The sequence below is a fragment of the Schistocerca gregaria genome, chromosome 2 (assembly GCF_023897955.1).
Source record: "Schistocerca gregaria isolate iqSchGreg1 chromosome 2, iqSchGreg1.2, whole genome shotgun sequence".
Lineage (NCBI taxonomy): Eukaryota > Metazoa > Arthropoda > Insecta > Orthoptera > Acrididae > Schistocerca > Schistocerca gregaria.
The window spans coordinates 1,035,064,190-1,035,082,361 of NC_064921.1; the positions used below are offsets into that span (position 1 = coordinate 1,035,064,190).

At 44.5% G+C, this 18,172-nt stretch overlaps 1 protein-coding gene across 1 annotated transcript in view; it reads right to left on the reverse strand.

Moving 5' to 3' along the window:
- The window catches only part of LOC126336803 (brain-specific angiogenesis inhibitor 1-associated protein 2), a 555,994-nt gene extending 540,761 nt beyond the window's left edge, over positions 1 to 15,233 (reverse strand). Inside the window, exon 1 of the mRNA XM_050000840.1 lies at positions 14,957 to 15,233. Coding sequence (XP_049856797.1) covers positions 14,957 to 15,001 — 45 coding nt within the window. The 5' untranslated portion in view covers positions 15,002 to 15,233. The remainder of the gene's footprint in view (positions 1 to 14,956) is intronic.
- Positions 15,234 to 18,172: the final 2,939 nt, after the last annotated feature.

Genomic DNA, 18,172 nt, shown 5'->3' on the forward strand with positions numbered 1-18,172 from the left:
TAACACAGCTAAAATGTAACGTCCACTGTCGGTGCCGTCAATGCGAACAACAGGTGACAGAGACGTGTAACCAATGGCACTCCATACCGTCACGCCGTGTGATACGCCAGTATGGCGATGACGAATACACGCTTCCAATGTGCGTTCACCACGATGTCGCCAAACACGGATGCAACCATCATGATGCTGTAAACAGAACGTGGATTCATCCGAAAAAATGACGTTTTGCCATTCGTGCACCCAGGTTCGTCGTTGAGTACACCATCGCAGGCGCTCCTGTCTGTGATGCAGCGTCAAGGGTAACCGCAGCCATGGTCTCCGAGCTGATAGTCCATGCTGCTGCAAGCGTCGTCGTACTGTTCGTGCAAATGGTTGTTGTCTTGCAAACATCCCAATCTGTTGGCTCAGGGATCGAGACGTGGCTGCACGATCCGTTATAGCCATGCGCATAAGATGACTGTCATCTCGACTCCTAGTGATACGAGGCCCTTGAGATCCAGCACGGTGTTCCGTGTTACCCACCTGAACCCACCGATTCCATATTCTGCTAACATTCATTCGATCTCGACAACGCGAACAGCAACGTCGCGATACGATAAACTGCAATTGCGATAGGCTACAATCCGACCTTTCTTCTCCTTACACGAGGCATCACAACAACGTTTCACCAGACAACGCCGGTCAACTACTGTCTAAAGTGACATACTCCCTTCTCCTTCATTAGAGAAAAATCAGTTTTCACACATTATTAACATTTTGTAGCATCTCCACAGGGGTGAACAATGTGAGACGATATATACTTCTTTTCCTAACATTGTTTTCTTGCTATCTTTTGGACATTGTTTTCTTGCTATCTTTTGGACATTGTTTTCAAGTCATATCAAGCTTTTCCTATCCCTGTTTGTGTTAATATTTTTCTAGGCTTTGACAGTTTGCTTCAAATGTAAGACGATATCTACTTGTTATCTTAATATTGTTTTCTTACTAACTTTTGGACATTGTTTTCAAGTCACGTCAAGCCTTTGCTACCCCTATTTGTGTTAATATTTTTCTACGGCTTTGACATTTTACTTCAAATTTGCGACGATATCCATTTGTTTTCTTAATATTGTTTTCTTACTATCTTTTGGACATTGTTCTCAAGTCATGTCAAGCCTTTCCTATCCCTATTTGTGTTAATATTTTTCTACGGCTTTGACATTTTGCTTAAAATCTCCTTCTCTTTCATCTGAAATCACGTTTTCTTCTTCCACAACCGAATGGTACATGAAAAGAACGACTACCGATAATCAGCTCTAATTTCTCTGATCTGCTCGTTGTGATCATTTCGCGAGGCATATCTGGGAGGAAGTAATATTTTGTTTCACGCTTCTAGCAACGTATGTTCTAGGATTTTCGCAAGGAAAACTCTCCATGAACCACAACGCCTCTCTCTAGGCATCTCCCACTGAGTTGAACACCACCCTGAAGCTTTACCAATTACTTAACGATGCCATGATTAAATTCGTAGCTCTTCCTTGCATCATCTCTGCCGACGACAACACGCGCTACACAGTTACGCATCGTGTGGGTTATAGCAAACTCAGCCCCTGGAGTTCGGATGACGCGGAAGTTCACAACTCCGGAACTCAAGAGGCCAGGCCAGCAAAGGGCATCAACAACGCTCCAGCGAGGAAACCAGGCCGGTTCACGGGTCGATGGAAGGCATGTAGGCTGTTAAAGGCTAATTAAACTGTGCTGTGTCCAAGCCAGTCTTTGGATCGATGGCTCTTCCTTAACAACTGCAGCAAAATTTCAGCGTTGTCGTTATATAAGTTACTCATTACAAAGTGACACACAGAAAAAATACAAATCATCGTCATGTTGCTGAAAGAAGGGCAAGATGTAGTGACTTCTCGGCGAGAAACAATTCTCGAAGCTGTTCGTGTTTCAGATAGTAAACATAAATTAAATAATTCAAATGGATGGCATACTGGTTATGGCAATAAATTTGCAATCGTGCGGAGTAGGCTTCAGATCTACTTTTAACGTCCGGTCGACGATACCGTCATTAGTGACTGAATACGAGCGCGGACAGCGAAAGGGAGTCGACCGTTACCTTAAAACGATCTATCCTATCATTTGCCTAAAACGGATTCGAAAAATCACGCAAAACGTATATCTGTATGCCGAATGTGGATCTGAATCGCCGTTCTTCGAAATATTTTACTGTTCTGTGAGAAAACTGCGGTTCGTATTTGTTCATTAAGCCTAATCTCTTTTTTTTCATTTATTCGTGTGAAAGAGAAAGGTAGCTGAAAATAACAACTATAGTAAAGACACTATGCTACTGTGAAATTTCGTCTTGCCATCTTACCCGCTGGTATATGTGCACTTTAGGGAGAGTTATGTAGACATACGTAAGGGTTTTATAGCCAAAAATTGATGTACTTGCAACACATAGTATTTCTCATTGACGAAATGCTACAGCAAAACAACAAAGAGGTGCTTTTTGGTTCTATATTTTTCTCGTCAGTCATTTCGTAGTGGGTTACAAGCGTCACACCAACAACGTGGAAATTTTTCGTAACTGTCGGGGTTAGCCTGGACCCTAAACTACTTAATTAGGTGTAACGACAGTAGAACTTGCATGTTTTGTGTGTATGTTGGTGACGAAGGGAGGAAATGAGGGGAGGAGGATGGAGGTAAACGGGGTGAGGGGGCGAGAGCGAGGTGCTGATCGCGGAAGTAGAAGGATGAAAAGCCAGAGAAGGTATAAAGTCGAATTTATGTGTGTTTGTGTGTGTGCTTGTGCTTTCGTGGGTGGGTGTGGGTGTTCGTAGCGGGCAGGAACACAAAGCATATCATGTGCTTTTGACACCGCTGAGATGTGGGTGGTGAAAGGGGGAGCCAGGGGACGGTGATGTCAGTTGCTCCTTGCACACTCGCAGTCGCGCGGTTCAGCAGAATTGAGTTTCGGCGCCCGAGCAAGGGTGACGGAGGAAACCTGCTAACGCTCCCCCCCCCCCCCCCCCCCTGCGCCCTGACCCCCTCGGGCTTCCACTTGAGCACATTCTGGCACCCCACCTGCTGCGGCGGCTGCATTACAAACACGACGTACCCCACAATGGACCACTCTTGCATGCGATGACGTACTTCTAACGAGCAGGTGCTTGCCGTACTACTTAATTCTGCAATGTTACATCACTGGTGTACATTACATAACGAACAAGAATGTTGGAGCAGTCGTTTTGGCACCACCTTACGAGGGCTGTTCGAAAAGTAAGGCCCGTATGGTCGCGAAGTGGAAACCGCAGTGAAAATCAATAATGTTTTATTTGCAACAGGTAGCTACACCTTACAGCTACTTCTCTTCATCATCGCCGCTCTCGACGAGACATTTCTAGTAGTATTGTACCATCTTTGCGATATCCTAGTCACAGACGGCAGTAGCATGTGCCAATTCTCTAGGCTGATCTGCAGTTTATTCTCTGTGCCAGCGGTTCATCTGAGCATAGATAAAAATCAGAGGGAGCCAAGGCCGGGCTCTAGGGTGAGGGACCAAACAATTCCCATTGAAAACACTGCAGGGGTGTCCTCGTTGGCTCTACAGTGTGTGGCCGAGAATTGTCACGAAGAAGCGAATGCATGTCAGCTACGTTGTATGGGCTGCATTAAATAAGGCGAAATATCTCACAGGCACTCATACTTGGTGGGAAACACTATTGCGTGCCCACTAATGAGTGACATAACGCGATCCACAGACAAACTAAAGACACGGTCCAACACATCTATGCAAGGTTTCATCTTATTTTCACTGTGATTTCCATGGAACCATCTCACCAACTGGAGATGATGATAAGCGTCAGTACACAACAAGGTGTTTTTTTCGTAGATGGACGAATGTAAAGTCGTTTCTGTAGTTGTTTAATAAAGCACAAAGAACAGTTAGTATGCCAAAGGAATTAACAGTCTCAAAGAGAGCAGTGACGATAATATACTACAAATCGACATTACGCAGTAGAAATGTGGCGCATCGTCCGCGAAATACCAAATCTCACTGAGGTCATGTTCTTGCTGTTGCACCCCTTAAAGTGAGTATTACTTCTAAACACCGAATGAGGTGACGCATTAGTCAAGCCACGAAATTTTTGTTGTGGATTACGAGGGGTTAAAAAGTAGTCTCGACTGCCTGACTTATAATTTCCACGATTTTGTGTGACCATTGAGGGTCATTCTGTGATGTTTCCTTTGAAAAGCATCCAGCAGCTACCTTTAGCAACATTCTTCTACTAAAGTGTCTATTCCGTCTCTTCTGACTTTATCGTTGGTGAAATTTTAAGCCCTCTGTTGTTTTCTCCTTCAAACGCGACCCTATAACTACATCCCTGATGATCTCATTTTAGATGAGAAATTTCAAGAGGAGAAAGTCAATAGACGGGAATGTCCTACTTTGTTCATATACGGAACGGACAAACAACAATACGAAGCTTTGAAAGCATTCATGAAGAGTACTCGGATGTCTCAATTGTAAAATTACTGGCCCGAACAAGTAGGTGTACTTTCCACCTCGTAAATAGCTGTAATTGGTATTGATGGTCAATGTACATTATGTCCAGGGAGAAATAAATATTCTGGGCGATGACAGCTGTGAATTCAGTACCAATTCTTTCTTCACTCGTCTATTTTGCACAGCTTTTTTGTTTATTTAGCTGAATGTAAACATTAGCAAGAAATCTCTTTTCTAGTCTCAGATGTTCCACATAAAGTGTGTTTACCACAGGCGCATTTTTGTCAGTAATGTCAGTTAATTTGCAGAATACTGTAGTATGTTACATCGTTGTATTTTTTTCCCAAGATGCTCAGTTTCAAGTAGCTTCAGACGTCTATGTAGCAGCAACAGAGGGGTCCATCATCGAATTAATAATACGTCTCGTATAAGAGCTTCCCTGTGTGATCGAGTCTTACTCAAACCCATAACAATAAGCTACTCATCACATAAACGAACCCACATGTATAAAACAGCTATGCTGGCCGGAGTGGCCGAGGGGTTGTAGGGGCTACAGTCTGGAACCACGCGACCGCTACTGTCGCAGGTTCGAATCCTGCCTCGGGCATGTATGTGTGTGATGTCTTTAGGTCAGTTACTTTTAAGTAGTTCTAAGTTCTAGGGGACTGATGACCTCAGAAGTTAAGTCCCACTGTGCTCAGAGCCATTTGAAAACAGCTATAAATATCTGTTTGCTCTGGAAAAGAGTTAATGTGTTAAATATTTGACGTTAAGCACATAAATTTCGAAAATTTTGAAATTATCTTTAAGATTTGTTGCAAATCGCTAAGTGGTTGCATTATTAGCCACTAGACGATACAGTCTGGCTAATTTGCTCTCCGTTTGAAGCAAAATGTAGCTCTTCACAGATATCAAAGTTTATGACATCAAATGTCCTGAACTGTTGTTCAGTTATATAATTCTGCAGGTACATTTAGTGTTATGTGAGTCGTGAACAGAGTCAGTAAAAACAGTAATAAATTAAAACGCCATGCCTGATGTTGAAGATTGCAACGACGGCGAAAATGTAGTAAGCCATAAACTTTTTACCGTTCATCATTTTTTGAAGGGCGTCAACGAGAAAATGTTATGAAAAGGTTTGATGTGTAAGTTTTTTGAAAGTCGCTATATGGTCTCGTTCACATATAACGGATGAATATATTCCGGTTAATTTGTGCGCCATGCTTCACGTTGCCTCCCAGCATAAACACAGATTTAATTGAAATAGTTGTCTTATTGTGTTAAATTTTTAACATACGCCTATACCGCTCAGTTCTGATACTACGACATTATTCTAAATTTTGAAATTCGGCCTATCATTAGTTGAAATGTTGAAAATTACATGTCTGTTACCCTTGGAAGCCGTCACAAAGGCAACATGCAACGGAGACGGTGTTCCCGGTTACTCGTCCTGTATAAGGGAGTGTTCAAATGAAAAGGTACGGAACGTCATAACAACCAAACTGGTTGATATTTGCATATACCGCTCTGGGGTAACGTAGCGAAATATCTAGGGACGTGAATCTAGTGCATGTCACGTCCCTCTGAAAAAAATTCGGAACTGTGCCCTCAGCAGGCAAGGTGACGGTCACTGTTTCTTTCGACGTCGCACGTCCGATACTCATTGAATTCCCCGAGCACGGAAAACTCATTAACGGTGACGTGTATTGTGAAACACTCCGTAACCTATGCGAGTTCATCGAGAGCAAACTGCCAGTTCTGCTCATGGAGGGAGTGCTCCTACTACACGATAAAGTGCGTCTGCGTGTTTCCAAGGTCACACACTGTGTAATGGCCAGGTAGAAGGGGCAGCAACTTGAGCACTCGCCCCACCGCCAGGACATGTCGCCCTGCGACCTCCATATTTTTGGTCCGCTAAAGAAACATCTCAAAGGGAAGCGTTTCAACTCGGACACTGAACTGAAGGACACAGTTGAGGAATGGCTCCTGTCACAGCCACAGGAATTCTGGGAACGGGGAATTTTTCGGCTCGTGAAATAGTGGGGTGGTTGTGCTCAGACCTCTGGAATTACATTCTGAATAAATATTTCAGTTATACCTAAGGTGTTATCCTGTGCCTTTTCTTTTGAACACCCCTCACAATATAGATGAGGAGCCTCCTGACGCTAACAATACTGAACTGCCTATATAGCCAAAGGACGTCAATATTTCCTGGTAGAGCTTCTTGGAAAAGCCTTTTGCGTTTATTTCTTACAATAACATTTGCGAAATAATATTATTCGCAGACTGGACTCGCATTCGGGCGGACGACGGTTCAATCCCGCGTCCGGCCATCCTGATTTAGGTTTTCCGTGATTTCCCTAAATCGCTCCAGGAAAATGCCAGGATGGTTCCTCTGAAAGGGCACAGCCGACTTCCTTCCCTAATCCGATGAGACCGATGACCTCGCTGTTTGGTCTCTTTTCCCAAAACCAACCAACCAATATTGTTGGCCTGGCCAGTTTCGGTCGCTAAAATTAGAGTTCTTATCAGCACTTGTGGTAGCATTTACCGAACCTCATTCCTGATGACTGTATCCTCATTAAAATACTGTCCCTACTGTTGAGGTTGCCATTTACATCGATAAATGTGACTAATTTCACGGCAGTCGTGGCGCACAGAGCTGAAGATGGCCTGTAACGCTCGATACCCATCATGATCACCTGTATCTTCTTCAAATGTGAGAAAAGTTGGTTTCAACTTGTAAAATCGCTCAGACAGGATTTGTTAGGACATACTCGATTTAATTTCAGTTCATAAATCCTTGCTAGGAGGAACCCTAGGACGGCAGCCGATATATACCAGTAAATGACTCAACAGCTTTATTTTCATAGAATTGGAAGGAAAATCAGCATTGGCCATATTTTGTTGTTTTATTGACAACAAAATCGATTTTCGGTCACCATCCTCAGTGCTGTAATATACAATTAAAATTGGCAGGCACTGGTATCATCTACATCTACATCTACATCTACATCCATACTCCGCAAGCCACATGACGGTGTGTGGCGGAGGGTACCCTGAGTACCTCTATCGGTTCTCCCTTCTATTCCAGTCTCGTATTGTACGTGGAAAGAAGGATTGTCGGTATGCTTCTGTGTGGGCTCTAATCTCTCTGATTTTATCCTCATGGTCTCTTCGCGAGATATACGTAGGAGGGAGCAATATAATGCTTGACTCTTCGGTGAGGGTATGTTCTCAATACTTTAACAAAAGCCCGTACCGAGCTACTGAGCGTCTCTCCTGCAGAGTCTTCCACTGGAGTTTATCTATCATCTCCGTAACGCTTTCGCGATTACTAAATGACCCTGTAACGAAGCGCGCTGCTCTCCGTTGGATCTTCTCTATCTCTTCTATCAAACCTATCTGGTGCGGATCCCACACTGCTGAGCAGTATTCAAGGAGTGGGTGAACAAGCGCGCTGTAACCTACCTCCTTTTTTGTCGGATTGCATTTCCTTGGGATTCTTGCAATGAATCTCTGGCATCTGCTTTACCGACGATCAACTTTATATTATCATTCCATTTTAAATCACTCCTAATGCGTACTCCCAGATAATTTATGGAATTAACTGCTTCCAGTTGCTGACCTGCTATTTTGTAGCAAAATGATAAGGGACATATCTTTCTATGTATTCGCATCAAATTACACTTGTCTACATTGAGATTCAAATGCCATTCCCTGCACCATGCGTCAATTCGCTGCAGATCCTTCTGCATTTCAGTACAATTTTCCATTGTTGCAACCTCTCGATACACCACAGCATCATCTGCAAAAAGCCTCAGTGAACTTCGGATGTCATCCACCAGGTCATTTATGTATATTGTGAATAGCAACGGTCCTATGACACTCCCCTGCGGCACACCTGAAATCACTCTTACTTCGGAAGACTTCTCTCCACTGAGAATGACATGCTGCGTTCTGTTCTCTAAGAACTCCTCAATCCAATCACACAATTGATCGGATAGTCTGTATGCTCTTACTTTGTTCATTAAACGACTTTGGGGAACTGTGTCAAACGCCTGGCGGACGTCAAGAAACACGGCATCTACCTGTGAACCCGTGCCTAAGGCCCTCTGAGTCTTGTGGACGAATAGCGCGAGCTGGGTTTCACACGACCGTCTTTTACGAAACCCATGCTGATTCCTACAGAGTAGATTTCTAGTCTCCAGAAAAGACATCATACTCGAACATAATACGTGTTCCAAAATTCTACAACTGATCGACGTTAGAGATATAGGTCTATAGTTCTGCACATCTGTTCGACGTGACGTCCCTTCTTGAAAACGGGGATGACCTGTGCCCTTTTCCAATCCTTTGGAACGCTTCGCTCTTCTAGAGACCTACGGTACACCGCTGCAAGAAGGGGGCAAGTTTCTTCGCGTACTCTGTGTAAAATCGAATTGGTATCCCATCAGGACCAGCGGCCTTTCCTCTTTTGAGCGATTTTAATTGTTTCTCTATCCCTCTGTCATCTATTTCGATATCTACCATTTTGTCAACTGTGCGACAATCTAGAGATGGAAGCACAGTGCAGTCTTCCTCTGTGAAACAGCTTTGGAAGAAGACATTTAGTATTTCGGCCTTTAGTCTGTCATCCTCTGTTTCAGTACCATTTTGGTCACAGAGTGTCTGGACATTTTGCTTTGATCCATCTACCGCTTTGACATAGAACCAAAAATTCTTAGGCTTTTCTGCCAAGTCAGTACATAGAACTTTACTTTCGAATTCATTGAAAGTCTCTCGCATAGCCCTCCTCACACTACATTTCGCTTCGCGTAATTTTTGTTTGTGTGCAAGGCTTTGGCTATCTTTATGTTTGCTGTGAAGTTCCCTTTGCTTCCGCAGCAGTTTTCTAACTCGGTTGTTGTACCACGGTGGCTCTTTCCCATCTCTTACGATCTTGCTTGGCACATACTCATCTAACGCATATTGTACGATGGTTTTGAACTTTGTCCACTGATCCTCAACACTATCTGTAGTTGAGACAAAACTTTTGTGTTGAGCCGTCAGGTACTCTGTAATCTGCTTTTAGTCACTTTTGCTAAACAGAAAAATCTTCCTACCTTTTTTAATATTTCTATTTACGGCTGAAATCATCGATCGCTGATTCCCTGTTCTGCATTAACTGATTCAAATAGTTCGGGTCTGTTTGTCACCAGAAGGTCTAATATGTTATCGCCACGAGTCGGTTCTCTGTTTAACTGCTCAAGGTAGTTTTCAGATAAAGCACTTAAAAATATTTCACTGGATTCTTTGTCCCTGCCACCCGTTATGAACGTTTGAGTCTCCCAGTCTATGTCCGGCAAATTAAAATCAAGCTATAACCACAAGGTTAGAGCGATCACATAAAATGCCGAGTGCTTTTGGCAAGCGGGGTGCACTCAGCCCTTGTGAGGCAAAATGAAGAGCTACTTGATTGAAAAGTAGCGGCTCCGGTATCGTAAACAGACATACGGCCGAGAGAGCGGTGTGCTGACTTAACTTATCTCTTTATTTTCATCTCTGGTTTATGCCAGACGCAACCGGTTTCGGCATTCCATTAGGCCACCATCAGGCCATCTATGATAAAATGGTGGCTGAACTTGTATTAACAGACAAAATATCATGCAAAAGCGAATCATTATCCGGACAGCGTATGTAAGACGGCTATACACTCGTTAGCAATACGCGCGATGTTTTGTTTTACAGTATTCCGCGTCACGATGCGCAAAGTATCTCTTTAAGAGCCTTGCCGCAGTGGAAACACCGGTTCCCGTCAGATCACTGAAGTTAAGCGCTATCGGGCTGGGCTAGCACTTGGATGGGTGACCATCCAGTCTGCCGAGCGCTGTTGGCAAGCTGGCCGCCCCCAACCCTTGTGAGGCAAACTGAGGAGCTACTTGATTGAGAAGTAGCGGCTCCGGCCTCGAAAACTGACACACGGCCGGGAGAGCGGTGTGCTGATCACATGCCCCTCCATATTCCCATCCAATGACGCCTGTGGGCTGAGGATGACATGGCGGCGGGTCGGTACCGTTGGGCCTTTCAGGGCTTGTTTGGACGGAGTTTAGTATAGTTTTTAGTACATCCGTGGACTGTTGTTTTGGCTAGCGGGGTGCACTCAGCCCTTGTGATGCAAACTGAGCAGCTACTTGACTGAGAAGTAGCGGCCCCGGTCTCTGACACACGGCCGGGAGAGCGGTGTGCTGACCACATGCCCCTCCATATCCGCATCCAGTGACACGTATGGGCTGAGGATGACACGGCGGCCGGTCGGTACCGTTGGCCCTTCAAGGCCTGTTCGGACGGAGAACAGATTTCTTAAAGAGAACAGATGTGTTCTTGTCCATTTCAGTAGATGGAATAATGGTGACGACCGTGGCATCAAAGGACACTACCTGAAAAGCACACCAGATTCGAATCCTGACCTTGGTACAAATTCTCATTCGTCCCTTCGGTCAGGATATATACATCATAAATGTTTGACACTTGAAAATGTCTCTGAAACGAAACACTTTCACTTGAAATAAATTGTTAGCTTATTTGTATGAATTATTGCCAAAATACCATAATAATTTGTGGCTCCAAAATATTGTCAATAGTGACTTAATTCGGCAATTCATTCTTGAAAGTAAATTAAATTTTTCACCTGAGCACACCTGAAGATGAGAGCTACCTTCTGAAACATTTACTATGAAAAATAACCTACTCGATGCCATACATCGAACTTTTTACTGCTGTGTAACCCACATGTGGGTTTATCATTTTTTTCGTGGTGAGTTTGTATACGTTAGCATTATGCAGACTGACAATGCACAGAGGTCACTTTGAGCATCTTCGGACGAGAACAACAATGATCCCTGCTGTAGCAACAGCACGGATGAATGATGAGGAGTTATGCCTTCGAACTTTCTATGTGAAAACTGTTAAGGCTTTTCAAGTAAAACAAACGTTATCATTATTGTACACCTCTATTCTTCATGTCGAAATATTCGCATCCCTCTGCCGTTAGGGGACTCTAATTTGTAGCGTGTGACATGACGCTGTTTAACGTAACTACGTCGGTGCGTGAAAACTAGCAAGCTTTATTCGAGTATCGAATTCGAAGACATCGTCCACATGCACAGCGCCCTCTCTTTCAACATCTCGGTGCCAAACCACAGACGAGCCTGAGACATCCGATGCCTTGGTTCACTGTCATAGATCATCCTCGACCTGGCCCCATCCGATTTTCATCTTCTTCCAAAACTTAAAGAACTCCTTCGATAATTTTACTTTAATAGTAATGAAGCGGTGCAAGAGACGTGAGGGTGTGGCTCCGTCGACAGAGTCAAACATTCTACAATGACGGTATCAACAAACTGTCTCCGTCGTGCGGTAGCGTTCTCGCTTCCCGCGCCCGGGTTCCCGAGCTCGATTCCCGGCGGGGTCAGGGATTTTCTCTACCTCGTGATGGCTGCGTGTTGTGTGTTGTCCTTAGCTTAGTTAGGTTTAAGTAGTTCTAAGTTCTAGGGGACTGATGACCGTAGATCTTAAGTCCCATAGTGCTCAGAGCCATTCGAAACTGTCTCGTTGGGAGCAATGTGTTCGTGGCCAGAGTTCACAAATAACCTAAATATGTAGACACGAAGATAAGGATGTAAAATGTTAGTAGCATTTTGTTTCATTTAAGAAGCTTTAAAGGTTTTCACATAAAAAGTTCGGAGGCATTACTTTTCAGCACGCGGCGGTATAAGCTCCCACGTTCTGGCGGCAGCAGGAACATCCGGCTATGAGACACACAGTCGTTCGTGGAACTTGGACGAGGATCCTAAGGGACTAATTTCTTGTTACAACTACATCTTCTTAACGGCTGTTGCAGCGAACTTCGCGCAGTATATTTGCAATAGTAGGTGGGCACCATTTGCAGCTTCGTGCATTCTTCAGAGTTTCGCCCCTGATTATTATCCACAAATTTCCCAAGAGGCGCATAAAGAATTCCTCGCACGTGTTATACATTTCAGGGTATTAAATTAGCTCCGAGAAAAGCGTGAATAATGTAGAATGAACTTCTGCCATTCAAAGAAGATGAGACTCATTTGTGCCAGAGTAATTCTTCGGGCTGCTCTTTCGAAAAAGGGGGGGGGGGGAGGTCAGTGGCCTATTTCATTGCCAAAGAACTGAGAGACAGCGAAGAAATCTCTGATTTATTTACATATCCTAAATGGTTTTGTGTCTATCGTTTTATTCCTTCTCGAGAAACCTTCTTAGGAATTTCCGTTGTCGATAATGAGCGGAAAGGATATATAAGGATCTTCCAGTTTCCTGTAAGAAAACTTCCTTGCGCCGGTAATTTTCATTTCTTGAAAAAGGAATAAAAGTCAATAATCAGATGTTGTATTTTAATCCTACCTTCAATTGTTGAAGACACTTACTCAAACTAATAAGCTTACCTTTATATCTTACTCTTTCATTACGTGGTCATCGAATCTTATGGTCTTGTACATATTATAAAAATTCGATTCTCTTGTTTGGCTGTGTGATGATAACTCGATGTGTTGGTGTCAAACTACGTTTAACAATGGTCTACAAGCATTCAGATAGGAAATTTTAGGTAACAGCCGAGGATTCGAGGATAACTCCCCTCAGTTCTTTCGTTTGCTTTATGACGAGATAAAAAAAAAGTTTCAAAAATTGTGATCACAAAATAATTTGGAAAAAAAGAAGCACACATCAGTTTATGGTCTATTTCGAGACGGATGTGTAACACAAATAGCAGTTGCCGTTGTCTTCTGTAGTATTATCCAAATATAGGCGAGAAATATAGTTCATCAAATAACTGTAACGCATTCTGAATTCCACGTACCATATAAAACAAATTTATTAATAATTGGCTACTTCGTATTTCGTTTCAATATGAGAACTACTAGAAGGGCATTGTTGTAAATCAGCTACAAAAATCACACTTTGCGTCACTTGATATTTTAAAAACTAGTATTAAACACACACCCAAAGGCACCCCTATATTTTAAAAAGTACTTTCAGTCACAGTCACAGGTTTGCAGCGTTGCTCCATTTCGGCATTCATGATAAGTCAGAAACGATGAAAAGAGCTAGACAACCATGTCGACGAAAACTGTGTGGCTATTTTTTGTTCTACAGTAGGTAAACGACGTGCCATACCTTCCAGAGTCTAAGGGCCGTTGAGAACACGCAGCAGTTATCATCTTCACACACATAAGCTACTCCTTGTCCTTCTTCACATGATTTAATTCAGTTCCCATTTAACTAATTGAACTATTTACGTTTTTCCTAAATTAAAATTGAAGAAGATGTATATCCAGTCGTTAGATTATTGCATTTAAATAGTCCATTCCCGTTGCTTGTGATAGTTTCTAAATGTAAAATTCAGAATAGAAGTAAGTGTATTAAAACTGAAGACATAACTTAGAAGCCAGCATTTCATTTTATCCAATGATCAGGATAATAAAAGAACGTGTGACTACGTCCACTTTAACCCGAGAAATTTGAAAAAGCTGGGAACTTTATTGCGTTTTCGATCTTTATTAGAGCGGCTCAAAACAGTAAACCGCCCTCTCTGCGACAGTTTTAACAATGCTGCTCTTTAATCGCTTTTCTGTCAGTCATTTACCCTCATGCACTTATGATGTTTCGCATCCGGAAGAGCAAGTGTCACAGAATAACAGAAGCTGATAAGCTAACATTTCGTATAAAACTGTACTGTATAATGTGGTGTTGGCTGGATTGTATGTGCATCAAATGCCAATGAGAATCAGATCTTACTTATTCTGGCGCCTGAATCACCCATTATCTTATCGTTCCTGAGAAGATGAAACGAACGAGAAGAATATTAAAATCGTACACATAAAGAGAAGTTTTGTGCAAAACAGTGGTATTTTAAATCATGAATTGAGAGAAGTAAAGATAATGTCCAGCCATTAATGGTGATATTTACGGCAAAGCTTGTAATTAAACTGGTCCCCCAATGCAGAATCCCAGCGCCACTGAATGAAATGAACAGCTCATGAGATACACACCAGAAGCCGCTTTCAAGACAGATTGCACATAACTGTTATTTAGCCCGGTGTTTCATGGATTAAGTGTTCAGTGGCTTCTGCAGAGTGAGAAGAACTTGCGTAATACGACAAGAATGTCTGCATTAATTTTTTTCTTCAGCAGGGTATTAAGAGAACAGTATATGACAATGATGAGAGTTGTACTAAGATGCTAGGCAAATCGTGGTCCCGTATTGGGTCGAACCCGGTACCGGTGTGTCCAATGATCTGCTCATCCCGCATTGTACCAGTGGAGCTGCTTGCCAGATTGTTCATCGGCTACATTGTTTTCTGTTATTCCATACTGAAATGCCGACAGCAACAATGGAACCTATCGCAAGGGTCCTCAGGGAGTGGTACAAGTTCGTATCCGCGCACAGTGGTCACTTACCTTGTAGATGCCGTCGACCAGCTTCGTTATCTCTTCCGTCTCCATGGCTGGTGTCCGTCACTTCAGAACCCGGAGTAAGTCATCGTGCGGGAAAAAGTGAGGTGGCGACTACGGCGAAGCGCACTCGACCTGACTCAACACGGCGGCGGTTCGCGCGCTCCCAGACCCCGCCCAGCTATCGGCTGCCGACGGCAGAGCGTCGGGCGTCCGCGCAGAGGGAGGGGGAGCCAAGGCGTGGCTCCGCCGATGTGCGCGGCTTGGCGGTTCGCGCGCGACTGAACGCTCGTCCGTGCAGCGCCGCGTCCACAGGCGCCGCACTGCGCAGGCGCGAAGCAGAGCCCCGACGCGCTCACGCACTTCTTCGATTTCTCCTAAGCGAGCATAGTGTGGGCACTCTTTGCTCTCCATCCCTTTCTTCGAAGGCTCCCAGTTTTAATCGACTCTGCCCTCTGGATCATTGTTTACAACTCGTATATAGTCCTGACATATTTAGCCACATATACCTAATTTTTATTGCTTTCATTTCAGTATCAGACACCGTAACTCTTCCGTTCGAAGACACCGGACACCACACTTGCTAGGTGGTAGCCTTTAAATCGGCCGCGGTCCGTTAGTATACGTCGCACCCGCGTGTCGCCACTATCAGTGATTGCAGACCGAGCGCCGCCACACGGCATGTCTAGTCTAGAGAGACTCCCCAGCACTCGCCCTAGTTGTGCAGCCTACTTTGCTAGCGATGGTTCACTGACTACCTACGCTCTCGTTTACAGAGACGAGAGTTTAGCATAGCCTTCAGCTACGTCATTTGCTACGACCTAGCAGGGCGCCATATTCAGTTACTTTGTATCCTGAACAGATAATATTAAGAATAATGTACCGTCAAGAGCGACGTTCATCATTAACGGATGAAAGTTAAGTATCAAACTAATTCCGTCACCTTTCTGCATTATAATTCCGTCCCCTTTCTGAATTCTAATTCATTGTCATGTTCCAGACCTCACATCGGTATAGTCCTTCCCTCCTCACGCCAACCTGCGTGAGTTAAACGCGTGCATTTCGGCCTCCACTAGTAACACGGTGTTGGATCTTCTGCCAACACTACAGTAACCATCAGTCCCGACATTAGACTCCGGGAACTCCACTTGATGTATCGTATGTAACGTCAGGCTGTGCATTTGACAACAAACTCTCATTGCAGACATTGCCATAACACCAGGATGAAAGCTAGTCCACCGAATACACTACTGGCCATTAAAATTGCTACACCACGAAAATGACGTGCTACAGACGCGAAATTTAACCTACAGGAAGAAGATGCTATGATATGCATATGATTAGCTTTTCAGAGCATTCACACAAGGTTGGCGCCGGTGGCGACACCTACAACGTGATGGCATGACGAAAGTGTCCAACCGATTTCTCATACCCAAACAGCAGTTGATCGGCGTTGCCTGGTGAAACGTTGTTGTGATGCCTCGTGTAAGGAGCAGAAATGCGTACCGTCACGTTTCCGACTTTGATAAAGGTCGGATTGTAGCCTATCGCGATTGCGGTTTATCGTATCGCGCATTGCTGCTCGCGTTGGTCGAGATCCAATGACTGTTAGCAAAATATGGAATCGGTAGGTTCAGAAGGGTAATACGGTACGCCGTGCTGGATCCCAACGGCCTCGTATCGCTAGCAGTCGAGACGACAGGCATCTTATCCGCATGGCTGTAACGGATCGTGAGCCACGTCTCGATCCCTGAGTCGACAGATGGGGACGTTTGCAAGACAACAACCATCTGCACGATCAGTACGACGACGTTTGCAGCAGCATGGACTTTCAGCTCGGAGACAGTGGCTGCGGTTACCCATCACGCTTCATCACAGACAGGAGCGCCTGCGATGGTGCACTCAAAGACGAACCTGGGTGCACGAATGGCAAAACGTCATTTTTTCGGATGAATCTAGGTTCTCTTTACAATATCATGATGGTCGCATTCGTGTTTGGCTACATCGTGGGTAACGCACATTGGAAGCGTGTATTCGACATCGTCATACTGTCGTATCACCCGGTGTGATGGTATGGGGTTTCATTGGTTACACGTCTCGGCCTCCTCTTGTTCGCATTGACGGCACTATGAACAGTGGACGTTACATTTCAGATGTGATACGACCCGTGTCTCTACCCTTCATTCGATTCATTGCGAAACCCTACATGCACGACCATATGTTGCACGTCTTGTACGGGCCTTTCTGGATACAGAAAATGTTCGACTGCTGCCCTGGACACCACAATCTCCAGATCTCTCACCAATTGAAAACGTTTGGTCAATGGTGGCCGAGCAACTCTTGATGAACTGTGGTATCGTGTAGAAGCTGCAAGGACAGCTGTACCATCCAAGCTGTGTTTGACTCAATGCCCAGGCTTATCAAGGCCGTTATTACGGCCAGAGGTGGTTGTTCTGGGTACTGATGTTTCAGGATCTATGCACGCAAATTACGTGAAAGTGTAATCAGTTGTCAGTTCTGGTATAATATATTTGTCCTATGACTACCCGTTTGTCATCTGCATTTCTTCTTGGTGCAGCAATTTTAATGGCCAGTAGTGTAACGTCTTGAGGAAGCTGACATCCACCGCCTGGGGAGCAAGTCCTCCCGTCCTGAGAATTTCAGCTCTTGCTTTTTTGTGTGTCCGCTGCAGAGTATGCTTCACCTGTGTGGAGTGCTTCCACTCGCACCGAACAGGTTGGTATTGCAGTCCATGGGACTGTCCGAATCTTGTAGGGATGTATGAAGCCAACTCCAGTCGATCAAATCTACCCGATTGTTTGAATAGCCCTCCTCCCCCCTCTCCACTATTAGAAGGGCTGTTGCTGCTGATGTAGGGAGGGCTAAGCAGACCTATGATCCCCGACATCCACTGCATGACCATCAGGCTGTAGTCCGTCGACTGAAGTCGAGGAAGCGCTTCATCGATAGGACTCAACCACTAGAGGGAACGCCAGCGTCTAACCGCATCACCAGGTGGAAGAGCAAGCTACCACCTTATATCCCTGTAAAGGAAGAGCTAGCTTCAGCTATTTGGAGATCGCTCAGTCGCCTTAGAGTGGCCGTTCCTCGTTGCAAGGCCAACGTACGAAAATGGGGCATTCTTCCAGCTGATGGAGGTACATCCTGCGAGTGCGGAACAACACAAGACCCGGCCGGCCTGCTAATTTGTCCTCAATCTGA